This window comes from Gracilinanus agilis, chromosome 3, assembly GCF_016433145.1.
Source record: "Gracilinanus agilis isolate LMUSP501 chromosome 3, AgileGrace, whole genome shotgun sequence".
In the NCBI taxonomy this organism is placed as follows: Eukaryota; Metazoa; Chordata; class Mammalia; order Didelphimorphia; family Didelphidae; genus Gracilinanus; species Gracilinanus agilis.
In genome coordinates, this window is record NC_058132.1 from 414,208,232 (window position 1) to 414,222,682 (window position 14,451).

A 14,451-nucleotide genomic window follows, 5' to 3' on the forward strand; every position below is an offset into this window, starting at 1 on the left:
AAAAGGCCAGCTCAAGTTCTACCTTTTTGCTATATAAAATCTTCTCTTCTTGCTCACACTGATCTTTGACCAAATTCCTTTTGTACTTTTTGTCCAAACTGCACCATTAGAACCTTATTAAAATATAGTCCTTTTAACTATACTGCATAAATCAGAACTTCCTAATAGCATGCATGGCTATTTTGTAATCAACTCTCACTTATTCTTATTCCTCAATTGGATTTCAAGTTCTGTATGGACAAGTACTAGGATATGCTTTTTTTATACCATAAAATAAATGCCTTTAGCACTGTGATTGATACTGAAATACTTTACTAGTTGATTGGAGCCTTAAGTAAATCTATGATCTTGACATTTGTAACAGTAATTTAACAACAGTTTATTAATTGGTTATTCTGTGTAAAAGTACTGTGCTATGATGGCTAAATCTTATAGATTACTAACCTTTCATCCCAACCATTTCTCTTCAGAACTTCGAAGGATTGCCGAAGGACCAAACGAATTAGCTAAAGATAATAAAAATGTCTGTTACACAAGAAAGTAGACATTTTCCATTTAGTTCAGTGAAATAAAGGTATTAACACTGTTGGGAGTCCAAATGCTTACACTTTAATCCATGTAACTCCCAGGTAATATAATACCAAAGTATTATTTCCCAAATCTACCTTTTAAAATGACACAAGAATGAATCAAACCTCAAATGTTCAAATATGCAAGCAAACGATGGCTAAAGAATGCCATTACATTTCTATTTTTGTAACTTCAGTTTTTACTTTGTTCATTTTACACTCTGTTTTTGTATTTGGAATGGTCTATTGGCCAATATAAGCTTCTGAGCATTTCCCCCAACAAGTGATTTTGAGTCTGTATGTTATAACTAACTTGTCTTAGGAATGTAACAAAATAAAGTTGAAAAAGACAACTACAACTCCTGCCTCACCCCCAAACCAACCCAAGCTCTTACCATATAATATTTGTCTAGACGTTGCTGATCTATTCCTTTCCATTCCCGATTCATGGTTTTCCAAAAAGTCTGGATGAAGAGGTGTTCTATGGTAAACAAAAGTACCCAAACATCTGATTCCCAAGATAACACATTATGCCATTTTAGAAACAACAGATGAATTAGCTTTAAACAGTTTTCTGAACTCAAGAAAAGCCCATCTGGCTATTCAAAGAGATAATCTCAAATATGTGCATATGCAGCTAAATAGAAATGTCAAAGTACCTCAGGATTTTTGGTCAATGAATAGTTATTTATTAAAACAGTACTACATTTAAATGGATATCTGCTATGCCTCCATGTAGTTACTCATAAGCTTGTATCCTTACAATATCAAAAATCTTAAAAACTGACGTTATGTAGAAATTTTATATACTTGCCTCTTAAGCCTATAGGCAGACCAAAACTTTAAAGGAAAGTAGAAAAAGTAATGAAGAATGATGACCAACTACGTCAACCAAAATGAAATAAGGACTTACGAGCTTCCAAGTTGTTAATAACATGAATGAGTTGGGAAATGGTATCAGCTAATTCCTCCTGTAAAGTTAAGATACTGGTGTTAATACATGACAATAATGCATAGTGACAACATAATGAATGGCCTATGCCTCCCTCTCATACCTGCTGATGAGATTTTCAACATAATTTCAACTAGAAAATATGTAAAATAATTATCTGTATATCACATTTTATCTGCATATCACATTTCCACTAATTTATTATGCCAGCTTATCTTTGAGGACTTGTTTAAGCAGCATGCAGGGAAATATTCCCTATTTGTCACTTTAGCTGATCTGGACTATAAATAAATTAGTAATCAGTTTCTTTCTTCAAGTACAGGTATCAATATTTGAATTGTGATATTAAAAAAGTCAAATAATTAAAAAAGCAATAAAGCCTACAGTGTAATTTGATAAAGTATAGTATGGCTATATATCCTTCCTCTACTACTGATTCAATCTATGATTTTAGACAAATCAAGACAAAGTAGAATGATAAATATAAATTGTCAACTGTAAGGAATTAAGGAACATCAGTTTAAAACCAACATAGCAATTAGGTGCATCATAAGTTACATACAGGTCAAATGATATAATCAGGAGACATTATTTTTTAAAAAGAGTATCTGCAAAATAATTTCTACTTATAGTGAGACAGAGCAAATCATCTTCTGATCCCAAGTTTGGTTCTGGATCTACTTTCAAATTTTCTTCTTTCCATTAAATTCACTAATTTTGCATTAAAGTAAAAAAATGATTTACATATCATCATCTTAAGCAAGTGCATTTTCATGAAAAATGAGCAAATCAGCAAAAATTTTAAGTGCTCTAGAGAAAGCAGGTATGCTAATGGTTATATATTAATACCCAAAGAAGTACAAGTTATTCCATTCTTTCTTTCCTTTTTTTTTTTAAACCCTTACCTTCAACTTAGAATTAATATTGTGAATTGGTTCCACCACAGAAGAGCAGTAAGGGCTGGGCAATGGGGGTTAAGTGACTTGCCCAGGGTCACACAGTGTAACCCCCTGTAGTGAGTGGACCCCAGTAAAACCAAAGTCATAGCCTAGAAACAGCCAGACACATAATAGCATACTCCTCACATGAGAACTCAACCCCTCCTCTCCCAAAAATATTGTATGTTCTTCCAAGAAATTATTGGTGCAGGAATTCTGTGAGAAGCTGGGTCACATATTGACATGTTGAACCATTACCTGTAGAAAACTCTGTTCAGAGCCACCTAGGAAATTTGAATCCATTGTTTCCATTCTGTTAATCATTGACTTCCATCATGAGTGATCTAATCCCTCTGCCTGATTCAACCCTCTATAAATATCTACCTGAAATCAACAAACTTTGTCACTGATCAGCAAGAGGCCTGTAAGTCTGTCTGTAAGTCTATCTGTGACCCTCTTGATCCTAATCTCATTCCTCTTATCTCATTCTAAGACCCACAAATAACTTGTCAAGCTGGGCTAAACAACACAGCTAGGAAGTGTCAGAGGCCAGATCTGAATCTAGGCTCTCCCAACTCTAGGCATGGCTCTCCTTCCACTGAGCCACCTAGCGGCACCCTCTATTATTTCTTAAATGATAATAGAAAGAATCAATGAATAGCATCATTTAAAATGAACAATGAAAATTAACACTTTGCTCAATGATAAAATACAAACTTGTAAAATAAAAATTAATTGGATTAGCAGTTGCTGCCCAGCTAGGGCAGATCAGTTAACATCTCTGATCCTCAAGCTTCCTCATATGTAAAAATGAGAAGGTTGACTTTGATGTCCTCCAGTCCCTTTTAGCTATGATTCTAAGTTTTGCTGGATAGTAATAATAGTCTATATTATGTATGGTTTAAGGGGTTTACCTCACAACAGTTCTGGGAAATAGGAAGCAATTATTCTAATGTTTAACTAACCAATGTGGGAATTTTTTTTCTACCTACCTTATAGGGTTGTTAATTTTAAAAAGGTTTTTTTAAATTAAGATAACTCAAAGGAAATGGTCTTACCTGTAGGAGAGATTCATCTTGCATCCACATGCAATAAAAAAGTCCTTTCCATATTTTTAATAATTCTTCTTGACTGAAACCGCCTAAAGTACAAAAAAACCCCACAAAATTCTTATTTTAAAATATACACATTCATTTTCTAAAAAGAGCTAGTGACTACTGAAGGAACAAAAGTAAAATATATACTATGTAGATAGATGAGATCCATAAAACATATCTGTGGGTGATGTGAATTTTATTTTCATTTTTTGGCAACATGGGAGAAGAATTAGATTTATTTTGTTTGGCTTCAGGAAGTAGTTCTAAGTGAACAAAGGATAGAATCTTTAAGGAGAGAGATTTTAGTTCAACATAAAAGCTTCTAAATAATCAAAGTTACCAAAAATGGAATGGAACTGTTTTATGGGGAATAGGGAATTCTCTGTCATGGAACAGGCTTAATGAGGATGATGAAAAGAGATTTCATTTATTGGATGGATAGCTGGATAAAATTATCTTTAAGGCTTTTCCTAATACTGGTTTTTTTCTATGATCTTATATTTAATCCAAGTGCTTTTTTCATCCTCAAACATTTTTCCTTCTTACCATTAATAAAAAAACCGATTCATTCTAAAATATTTTAAAATCATTAGATGTTAAGTATCTTATTTTCTCTATTCCTGTAGTTAAAGCCTTATCAATAATATTAATGGGAAAATAGAACAAAGCTTACTATAGATATAATAAAAAATACTCATTAAGCACATATGGCTATATTCAAATCTCTGCTTACACTCAAACTTGTTTACTGTATTAAAAGAAAAATGATCTTACCCTAACTTTCTGGTGACTGATTTCTTCTATAAGTTGGAACAATTGTACATATTCACAGAACAGGAGCATTTACTATTTTGGGGGGTAAAATCATCTTGTGCATTTCAAAATATCACTGAACACTTGTAAAATGGAAGTAGGTTGCTAAAATAAATATTGCTCAAGAACAGGAAAGAAGAGTTTATTCTTTTCTAGATCTACAGGATCTTTCACTGGAAGTGTGAATTAAAAAAAATAGTAGTAGTAACAACCATTACAAGTTGAATGAATCAAAAAAGAACTCAGGGACAGATAGGTGGATTGAGAGCCAGTTCTAAAGATGAGAGGTACTTCCCTCACTGTGACCCTGGGGCAAGTCATTTAATCCCAATTACCCAGCCCTTACTGCTCTTTTGTCTTGGAAAGGATACATAGTATTGATTCTAAGATGGAAAGTAATGGCTTTTAAAAAAAAAAGAAAAAGAAAACTAGACCAACTTTAGAGGTTTCATACTTCATTCTTCAAAAGATACTTTAGTGCTACTGAAAGAATGATCAAAGTAAGGCAATTCACACAGTGCTACAAAACCAATTTCCCTTCTGAGGCAGTATCTGATTGGAAGGCTCAGAAATAACAGAAATCAAGACCAAGGGTCAAAGAGGTCCACAAAGTAGAGAATTAAAATGGCTTACATTCCTACAACATTTTAATAAGATAAACCGTTTTTCTCAAAACAACTTTAAGAGGTAGGTATTTAGAACATTATTAATCTCACTTCACACATGAGGAAACTAAGGTTCAGAGAGGTAAAAAGTGACTTTTGTCCAGGCCTTGGGCTAAATTATAGCCTCGAAAGATCTCTACTTTTCATATAAAGGGGGAGAAGGGGTGAAGCTAGAAAAATTATAACAAATGGTAGGTTGAATCTCTAAGAACAGGAAGGTATGGCAGTAGCAAGTGGGTAACTCAGGGAGATGGGGGTTGTCTAACCAAGCAGTCTTCACACCAGGAAAAAGAGGAAGCTCTTAGGTTGAGGTGATTCATAAGCTCTAAAAACAAATGAGAGCAAATGGACTTCAATTTCCTCATCTATAAAATAATGAAGTTGAGCTGAATTATTTCTAGGGCTCTTCTCAATTATAAAATAATTTAATACCTTTCCTTCACATACACATGTTGAAAATCTCTTCAGAGGGAACATCAAGAATGGAACTATGGGTTATGCTTTTTTCACATCATTAAGGATATGAAAAATTCCTGACACACATATACTAAGGAACATGGCAACACTACTACTTAGCCTATACATGAATATAAAGAATAATCATTTGTTGACTTTGTCTTAAAATTGTGTGGGCAGCTCAGGAAACAATGACATGCTTTCATCTTTAAAGAAAGCAAAATTGCTACTTAAAATCACACAAAGCCATGATACAATTAACTCGGTTATTTTTAGTCCATTACATTTTATGTATGAAATTACTCTAAAATATAAATACCCGTGTTACAATACAAATAATGAGATTAAAGTGCAGTCTCAGCAATGACAACCAGATAAAGAGACATATTTGAACTTAAATAGTCTCTTTTTGGTGAGCTATTTATTGGGGAGAAGCATCACAGGGTAGAGGATAGTTAACCTTGATGGCAGTTAAGACTTGACATACGGCTGGTGTGACCTGAGGAAAGACAATCATTTAACAACTCAGTATATTTTATGCAACTCTCTAAGACTCTAAATTACAGAGGAGGTGCCTGCACTGGTGGAAGAGAAGTCTTTATCCAGGAGTTCCCTGTACCAATGAAACCACTGATCCTGTCCCTATTCCCATGACTTTAATTGAATAGCAGACTGGGACTAGTTTCTGGTCACTGGCAAGAAAGGCGCTCAAGTGTACAAGTATATTCCAAATCATTTCATTTCTACATCTTGCTTTTTCTAACCATTTTTGACCTTATGAGAGTTCTATGAAAATAAAGTCACATTTCTGAAGCCATTTCCTGCAATGTGTAGCATTTGTTTCAGCTGTTTAAAAAAAAAAAAAGGCTCGGGAAAGTAAAATGTTATACAAACCAGTTTCTTTTAAATTATTCAATATTAAGTCTTCATGGAAAAAAAATCTAGATAATTTGATGCATAAGAATTCACCTCAGAATATTCTAAATGTTAAGCAAGCTTTAGAATGATAAAATGGAAGTCATTCTCACAATGAAATGAAAATAATACCTCTGGGCCCATCCTAAGTTGATATATGACCCAATGTGATTATAATTATGAATCCCATTTATTATCGTTACTGATTCTATACCAAACCAATCAGTATGAAAGAACACATATCCTATCACCTTTATCTAGAATATAAAAATCTGGGGCAGAATGTAGCAGTGATAAACAACAGCTTTCCAGGACAGTGAAATTAATACTAAATTATCACTGGGTCCACTAGTCATTCCTATTTATCCTACATATGAATACAATGAATACAATATGTGTAGACACAGTTCTACAATTGTGTGGGCAGATCAGGAAGCCTGAATTTCATCAAGAAACATCAGATCAGATGTTGGACACTAAATATACTACATTAAAAGGGTTTTAAAAAAATTACAATTCCCTCTCTTGATGTATAGTTATGCTTTCTGTGTTGAGGGAGGCGGCTTCAATAACACAAAAATCTTTCCTGTTCAGATATGCAGTATATTTATATATTCTCATCTAAATATAAGAATTTCTGATCTAGAAATTTATAGCATTAAAAGACAAAATAATTAAATATGTCAAGATTAAGAAAGAGCTATAAATTTATCTAGTTTCAACAATCTGGGGCTCTGTTAACTCTCCCCTTTTCATTCCCTGTTCCCTACATCAAGCATAATCATCTGTTTGAATTTAGCTTACTTTGTCCTTTCCTACATCTTTACAAGTCAGAACTGGTAATTTAAGCACAGTTCTCATTCTCCTAAAAACTGTGAGTTGTTTGAAGTCAGAAGCTGAATTGTTTTATTTCTGTTTTTCTAGTACAAGAGTTCTTAACCTGGGATTCTTGAGTTTTTAAAAAATATTTTAAAATAATTTCAATAGTTTCCTTCCTAATCCTATTTTTTTAAACCCTTAACTTCTGTGCATTGGCTCCTAGGTGGAAGAGTGGTAAGGGTGGGCAATGGGGTCAAGTGACTTGCCCAGGGTCACAGCTGGGAAGTGTCTGAGGCCAGATTTGAACCCAGGACCTCTAGTCTCTAGGTCTGACTCTCAATCCACTGAGCTACCCAGCCCCTAATCCTATTATTTTATTGAATGTGTTTTAAAATATTCTGAGGGGGCAGCTAAGTAGCACAATGTATATAGAGAGCCAGGCCTGGAGATGGGATGTCTTGGATTCAAATCTATCTCAGACACTTTCTAGTTGTGTGATCCTGGGCAAGTCACTTAAGCTCCATTGCCTCTTATCATTCTTCTGCCTAGAAACATACAGTCTTGTTTCTAAGTCAGAAAGTAAGGGTTTAAACAAAACAAACCAAAAAAACCCACAACCATTCTGAGAAGTGGTTCATTGGCTTCACCAGACTGCCAAAGGGGTCCATAACCCCAAAAGCTTAAGTGATTTGCAGAGAGTAGTTAATAAATTTTTTTGAATTGAATTGTAGAAGAACATCAGTAGATCTTAAGCCTGATAGAAAGCACCAACTCTCCCTTACTTACAAATATTTATATCTTAAAGTTTCCCTGGGTTGAAGGAGATGATAATGTATTAAGTGATTAGAAACTTTTACTCAGCAAATGTGAGCACATCTGTTTCTTCTTTCTAAACCTTCAAATTCAAGAAGAGAAATTATGCATGATCCACAGAAATTGCCAAAGGTTTCTTGAGGACTGTCCTAGTTTATATGGCAATAGAACATGTCCCCAAATAGTTCTCTCCCTTACCAGATTTTATTGTTAAAATATCTCCTTTAAAGAGAAGGCACTGTGGGAGGAGAGAGGAATCACTAATTTCTTCAAACCACTATAAAGTTTGAGAATAGTTTTATAAAGACAAATAGACATATTGGATTGTTGTAAATGATTTAAAGGGAAACTTGGAATCTCTGATAAAATTTCTGAGAAAGGCTGAACCATTTGACCTCATTTGAAGTAGATGTCATGGAACTTTTCCTAAGTGAAGGAAGCATAGACAGAAATGATCAGACTGCATTTGATTGTTTGAAAAGTCTTGGGCTGATGCCAGTTAGTTAACAAGCTGTAAATACTAATATGTTCTAAATTTAATTCAATTCAGTCAGTCCATAAGCATTTATTAAGTGCTTATTAAGTAATGCTTACTAGGCTGTGTTAAGGGTTGAGGAAGCAAAAGAAAGGCAAAAGACAGACCCTGAAATCAAGGAACTCCTAAACTAATGGGGTAGACAACATGCAAACAACTATATGCAAATAATACATACACAGGATAAATAGGAAGTAAATGTCAGAGGGAAGGCACCAGAATGAGAACTGGAAAAGGCTTCCATTAGGTTAGAGTTTAGCTGGGACTTGAAGTAATCCAGGGATTTCAGATCTGAGGGACAGTCAGTGAATATGCCCAGGGGCAAGAAATGGAGTGTCTTGTTAGAGGACCAGCAATTAGCCCAGTGTCACTGGAGAAAAGAGTACCCAGAAGTTTAGGGAGACTAGGTTATGAAGAGCTTTGAAAGCTAAAAAGAGGATTAGGAATGAAGAGGATAGAATGGAGTAGAGAAAGACTAGAGGCAGAAGACTTATAGCAGGCGATTCCAGTATGAGTTGATGAGGACCTGCATTGGAGTGGTGACAGAATCAGAGGAAAGAAAAGTGGTATGTTTGAAAAATGTTCCAAAGGTGAAATCACCAGGCTTTAGAAAAAGATTGGATACAAGGGGCAATAGTGAGGAGTGTTGAGGATGACATTCTAAGTTGTAAGCCTCAGGGACTGGGAGAAAATGTGTGTGTGTGTGTGTGTGTGTGTGTGTGTGTGTGGTATCATATGGAGGTCTACTGAGAGATTAAGCCTTAATAAGTAGTTTTGAGAATCATGGAAGCTGTTGAGATCACCAAGCGAAGTAGTATAGAGGAAGACACCTAAAGTTGGGGAGTGCGTCCTAGATGAGGAGCTAGCAAAGGAAACTGATAAAGAGTAGTTTGATAGGAAGAAAGGAGTCCTAAAAACCTAGTAGAAAGTATCAAGAATAGTGTGATCAACAGTGTCAAAGGCTACAGAGAGGGTCAAGAATGATTAAAACTGAAAAACTGTCCCTGGATTTGGCAGATCATTGGTAACTTTGAAGAGAACAATTTCAACTGAATGAGGAAATCAGAAGTCAGATGCAGAGAATTAAGGAGAGTAAGATGAAAGTAAGTAGAGGAACCTATTATAGATAGCCTTTTGGTGGAGTTTAGTCATAAAAGGCAGAAAAGATATGGGGCAATAATTAGAGCAGGTATGGAAGGACAAGTAAGTGAGAGCAAACATTTAGTAAAAAGCAATATGCTAGGTGCTGAAGCATGATACACAGATAAACAACAGAATTCTTGTCTTTAAGAAACCTCAGGAAATATCTTTTTGGTTTCTTACCCTAAATAACTTTTCCAAGGGCTCTATATAAGTCAGTAAAATTAGAAGTGAAGTTCCAATTTCTTGACCCTACTCCAGAGTTATATACAAAAGAGCATCTGACCTTCCTTTTAGCCCATTTTTTTTCCTCCCTGGGAAATCTTTTACCTTTCTTGTCAAGAGTTCTTCTCTTGAAAAAATTCAAAGAAATAGGAGAAAAAAGTAAAGGAAGTGAAAGGATTCCAGTAGCACATGAGATGAAGAGATATGATTAAGAGCCAACAAAATCATAATGTAAGAAGGCAACCTGACATGATGGACAGTCACTGAAGTAAGGAGGACCTGGGCTTAAATCTATACTCTCACACACTTTCTAGCTGTGAGACTATGAGTAAGTCACTTGATTTAGCTGTGCCCCAGTTAACTCAAAAGGGTTGGACTAGATAGTCTCTAATTCACTCAAGTTCTAAATCGAGGACCTTATTTAGTTCACAACTTAAGACTTTCTCTCAAAAAAATGTATACTATTTATCAGCTACATGAAGATAATTTAAATCAACGGTCTTAATAAAGACATAAAGGAATGTACCTAATACTTCAAGGATTTGGGAATTCTTTATCACTGTGGCTCATGGATCACAGCACCTCTGGTTTTCATAGATGATCTTTGAGAGTTCTTATAGCTAATAAACTTAACAACTTGGAGTCACACCAGTGATGTGTCTGTGATATATAAACAAAATCTGTGAAAAAATAATTGTTTCATGATAAACAGATTGAGATATGTAAAGCTGTGAGGTGGTGGCTCTCCTGGCTCTGCTATTACTAGCTGTTGACATCTTTTGTAAAATGGGCATATTGCAACCTAGCTCAGAAGTTGAAGTGAGGATCAAATGTGATATTACGTAAGAAAGCTTTGTCAGCTGACTAGTACTATATAAATGTCCATTCTATACTGTTTACTACCGACTCTATCTGGCATAATATTCTATCTTCAATACCTGGTTCTTAAAAGTCCAATTTTTCAGACTGACTTCCCAGTTCCCTGGTCTCTGCACTACTGATAACTGACCAGGCTTACTTCTTCCCATCATCTTCCCAACCCCAATTCATATCGGAAATTCTCATCTCTTTATATACCATCCCTGATCACTTTCTAGACTTTTTCCTCCATCGCCGCTGCTGCTTAAATTTTTTTAAAAAATAATTCTATGCTTCTATGTTCTCTATCGTCTTCTCTGCCTCATCTAGAAGTGCACACCAGCAGCTTCGGCCACCTCCTCTCCAGAACACCCCATTTGTAAGTGCCGCCGCCGGGCCAGAGCGGTGCATGCCGCTCCCCACTGGTGCCCCATGTGCTTTTCCCCTTCTACCAGGGTCCCCGTTTCCTTCCCCCGCCTCGCAACCCATCCAGTCAGCCATGTGGCGTGTGATCGCGCCGGCCGCCTCCTTTCTCCCTCTGCCCCCCCACTCTCCCACCGTGGGGTGGCGGCGACCCTCGCGTTGGGGTTTACCTGTCACTCTCTGAGTTTTCACGCTAATGTACTGGCGCAGTTTCTTTGCCGCCCGATCCCTAATCAGCTTCTCGTTAGACGCCAGTCTCTGGGCAAACTGGATCTCGGCCGGCTGCATGGCTGGGGCCATGATGCCCCAGGAACATCCCCTTCCTTCCTCCCTCCCACACTACTGCCTCTCTCCGCCTCCTACTCCTTTTTCCTTCTCAGTCGCCGCCGCCACCACTGCCACCGCCTCCTACTGCAGCCGCAATTGCGCAGAGGCCGCGGACGGGGCCCGAGCAGCAGCGGGCGGTCGATCCGCGCGTCACGTTCCAAAGAACGCGGGTTGATGACGTCACAAAGGGGGGGCTGCTGCGGTGCGAAGCGGCTGCCGAGGTAGGAAACTCGGCGGACTGAGCCGAGCTTACCCGAGTCCAACCTAGGAGCCCGCCGAACGTTCGAGCGTAGGTTTGACGCTCTGTATCTCAGATGCCCGTCCGCATCAAGATTTCAGATACACTGAAATCTTATCCGGTCCTCTGACAGCGTCCAACTCAGCTCCCCCCCTCCCCCTTTTCTAAACAACCATGTCTCTAAAACCCCCGACTGGGAGACCATCTGTTCAAAAATTAGGAGTATTTCTTTAGTAAAGGGCAAATGCCTTTATCTATCGTTCTCGGCTCTCCGCAATCTGGTGCCACCCTCTATCTTCCTTATCTGTCCTTTTCTTCTACACACTGGCTACTGCCTAAAAGAGCTACTATAGCCTCCAGACAACACTGCCTGGAATGACCTTTTTAAATCTAAAGCCCAATTCAAATGCCACATCCACTATGACGTCTTCCTTGGTTTACCTTGCCTGATGTATTTCAAATTACACTTGCCTTTTGCATCCTCATACAAGTATTATTAATTCATATTAATGTCCTGCTGTGAGAGGCAACTTGGCACTGTAAGTAGCCCAGATTCAAGTCCTGCCTCCTGTTACGGACATATTCTGTGACCTTGTATAAGTCTTTTAACTTCTCAAATGATCTAGGCAGTGTTTAAGTTAAGAGAATTTCCTTTACTAATGAAATCATAAGTCTAGTCTTTATCACTATCCCCTTAGTAGACTATTAGTTAATATAATTACAAAGCTTAGACCAAGAAAAAATGCACTTCTCTCCCTTAATCGTAGAGGTGAGAATCTATACGAGTATGGAATATTGCATGTTCTGTCAGACTTGGTAGGTTTTGTTGAGCTACTTTGTTTTTCTTTAAAAAAAAAAAAACATTATTGCAAAGGAAGAATCTCTTGCAGATAATTTACACTTCTTACTATCTGAAAATGTTCTGGCCTCCTGTTTGATTTTAATGGGGTTAGACCCTCATCCCTTATACACAAACATAATGCTTACAACAGAATTCTTAAGACTACCACAAGTGGTATTGAGAAGCTATCGGTATTTCCTGGACTCTATTGTCTTACCAAATGGTTTTCTCAGCATCTCCTACATAGTACTCTATTTCCCATCTACATAACTTTGCCCTGTGCCTGGAATACACTTCCTGCTTCACCTCCAATCTCATAAACCCCTTTATTTTCTTTAAATTGCAACTTAACTAATGTCTTCCCTCCCTAATTACTTTGTACTGAGTCCATATGCCTGTGTATATGTGTATATACACACATATATACATATATATGCATGTGTTGTTCCTCCCAATAGAATGTAAACTTTAAAGTAGGGATTATTTAGTTTTTTTTAAATCTACAGTTGATCAAAAAGTATTAAACACCTCCTATGTGCCAGGCACTATGTGAAGCCCTGGATATATAAACAAAGGCAGAAAAACAGTCCCTGCTTTCAAGGAGCTCACAGCCTAATGGGAGAGAAGACATGACCTACAAAATGACCATGTACAAACAAGATATATACAGGATAAATTGGGAGTTGTCTTAGATAGAAGGTACTGACTAAAGAGGACTGGAAAAGGTATCTTAAAGAAGGTGAGACTTTAGCTGAGACTTGAAGAAAGCCAGAGAAACTAAGTAACAGAGGTGAGGGGGAGAGATTTCCAGGGCAGAGTAGGCAGCCAGAGAAAATGCTGGAGTCAGGGAATGGAATTTTTATGAATAAAGAACTGCAAGGAGGTCAGTGTCACTGCAGAGTGTGTGAGGTCAAGTCAATAATGAGTCAATGAGCATTTATGACTATGTGCCAGGCAGGGTGCTAAACTATAAGGACACAGGTCCCTGTTTTCAAGGAGCTAACAATTTAATTGAACCAAGCAAACAAAGTGTAACAAAAGTAAGGTATAAGAAGCTTGAAAAAGGTTAGGAAGGGGACCAGTTATAAAGGATTTTAAAAGCCAAACGGATTTTATATTCAGTCCCGTAGGTAATAGGGAGCCACTTGAGTTTATTGAATATGGAAGGAGCAAGGTGAGATGATCAAATCTGTGCTTTAGGAAGATGGTCTTATCTGAGTGAAGACTGAATTGGAATGGGGGCCTGGGAAGCTGATTTGAGGCAGGGAGACCAAATATAGTTCCTGGCGTTTAATAGGTGCTTAATGAATAATTATTGATTGATGTTGAGTACTTCAAAGATAATTTAGAAAGAAAGTCTTTGTTCAGGCCTTTGCCCTCAATAATGAAGCAAACTCTGGTAGAAAAAGAGAGTTTATTGTAGCATCTAAGGTAAAAAGCAAATTGATCCACCACCAGGTACCAAATTCAAACCAAGAGCTACTTCTTGTTATTTTAAAGAAGAATTTCATAAGAGAAGACAATCCTATTAGGTGTCCATTTCTAAAAGTGGATGGTCTAGTGTTATCTCAGAAGTGAGTTTACAGTCCAGGTAGATACAGATTTCTAAAAGGGGATCAGAGCATATGTGGCTGCCCTTTCCTGTACTGGAGTTGGCAAATTCTGTAATCACTCCTGACTTGTGGTAAACCATGAATAACTGTGAAAGGGGGATTGGGAGATCATGAATTTACTCAGATACTCTAGGTGATAGCTAAATTCTACCAAATAATCCCTCATTTGGTGCTAACCACGGTGTAGCACCATAACAGAATTCATATTGCTCTT

At 37.0% G+C, this 14,451-nt stretch overlaps 2 protein-coding genes across 4 annotated transcripts in view; one reads left to right on the top strand and one right to left on the bottom strand.

Moving 5' to 3' along the window:
- Nucleotides 1-11,614, bottom strand: part of RRP1B (ribosomal RNA processing 1B) — a 41,220-nt gene extending 29,606 nt beyond the window's left edge. For all 3 annotated transcript variants that reach the window (XM_044670249.1, XM_044670248.1, XM_044670246.1), the window contains exons 1-5: nt 11,389-11,614; nt 3,518-3,600; nt 1,483-1,540; nt 965-1,050; nt 445-506 (exon numbers count right to left, since the gene is read on the bottom strand). In XM_044670249.1, the coding sequence (XP_044526184.1) occupies nt 445-506; nt 965-1,050; nt 1,483-1,540; nt 3,518-3,600; nt 11,389-11,518 (419 nt within the window). In that variant the 5' untranslated portion in view covers nt 11,519-11,614. The remainder of the gene's footprint in view (nt 1-444; nt 507-964; nt 1,051-1,482; nt 1,541-3,517; nt 3,601-11,388) is intronic.
- Nucleotides 11,615-11,705: 91 nt separating this feature from the next.
- Nucleotides 11,706-14,451, top strand: part of LOC123242471 (heat shock transcription factor 2 binding protein) — a 139,413-nt gene continuing 136,667 nt past the window's right edge. Inside the window, exon 1 of the mRNA XM_044670250.1 lies at nt 11,706-11,766. The gene's annotated coding sequence lies outside the window, so the exon portion shown is untranslated. The remainder of the gene's footprint in view (nt 11,767-14,451) is intronic.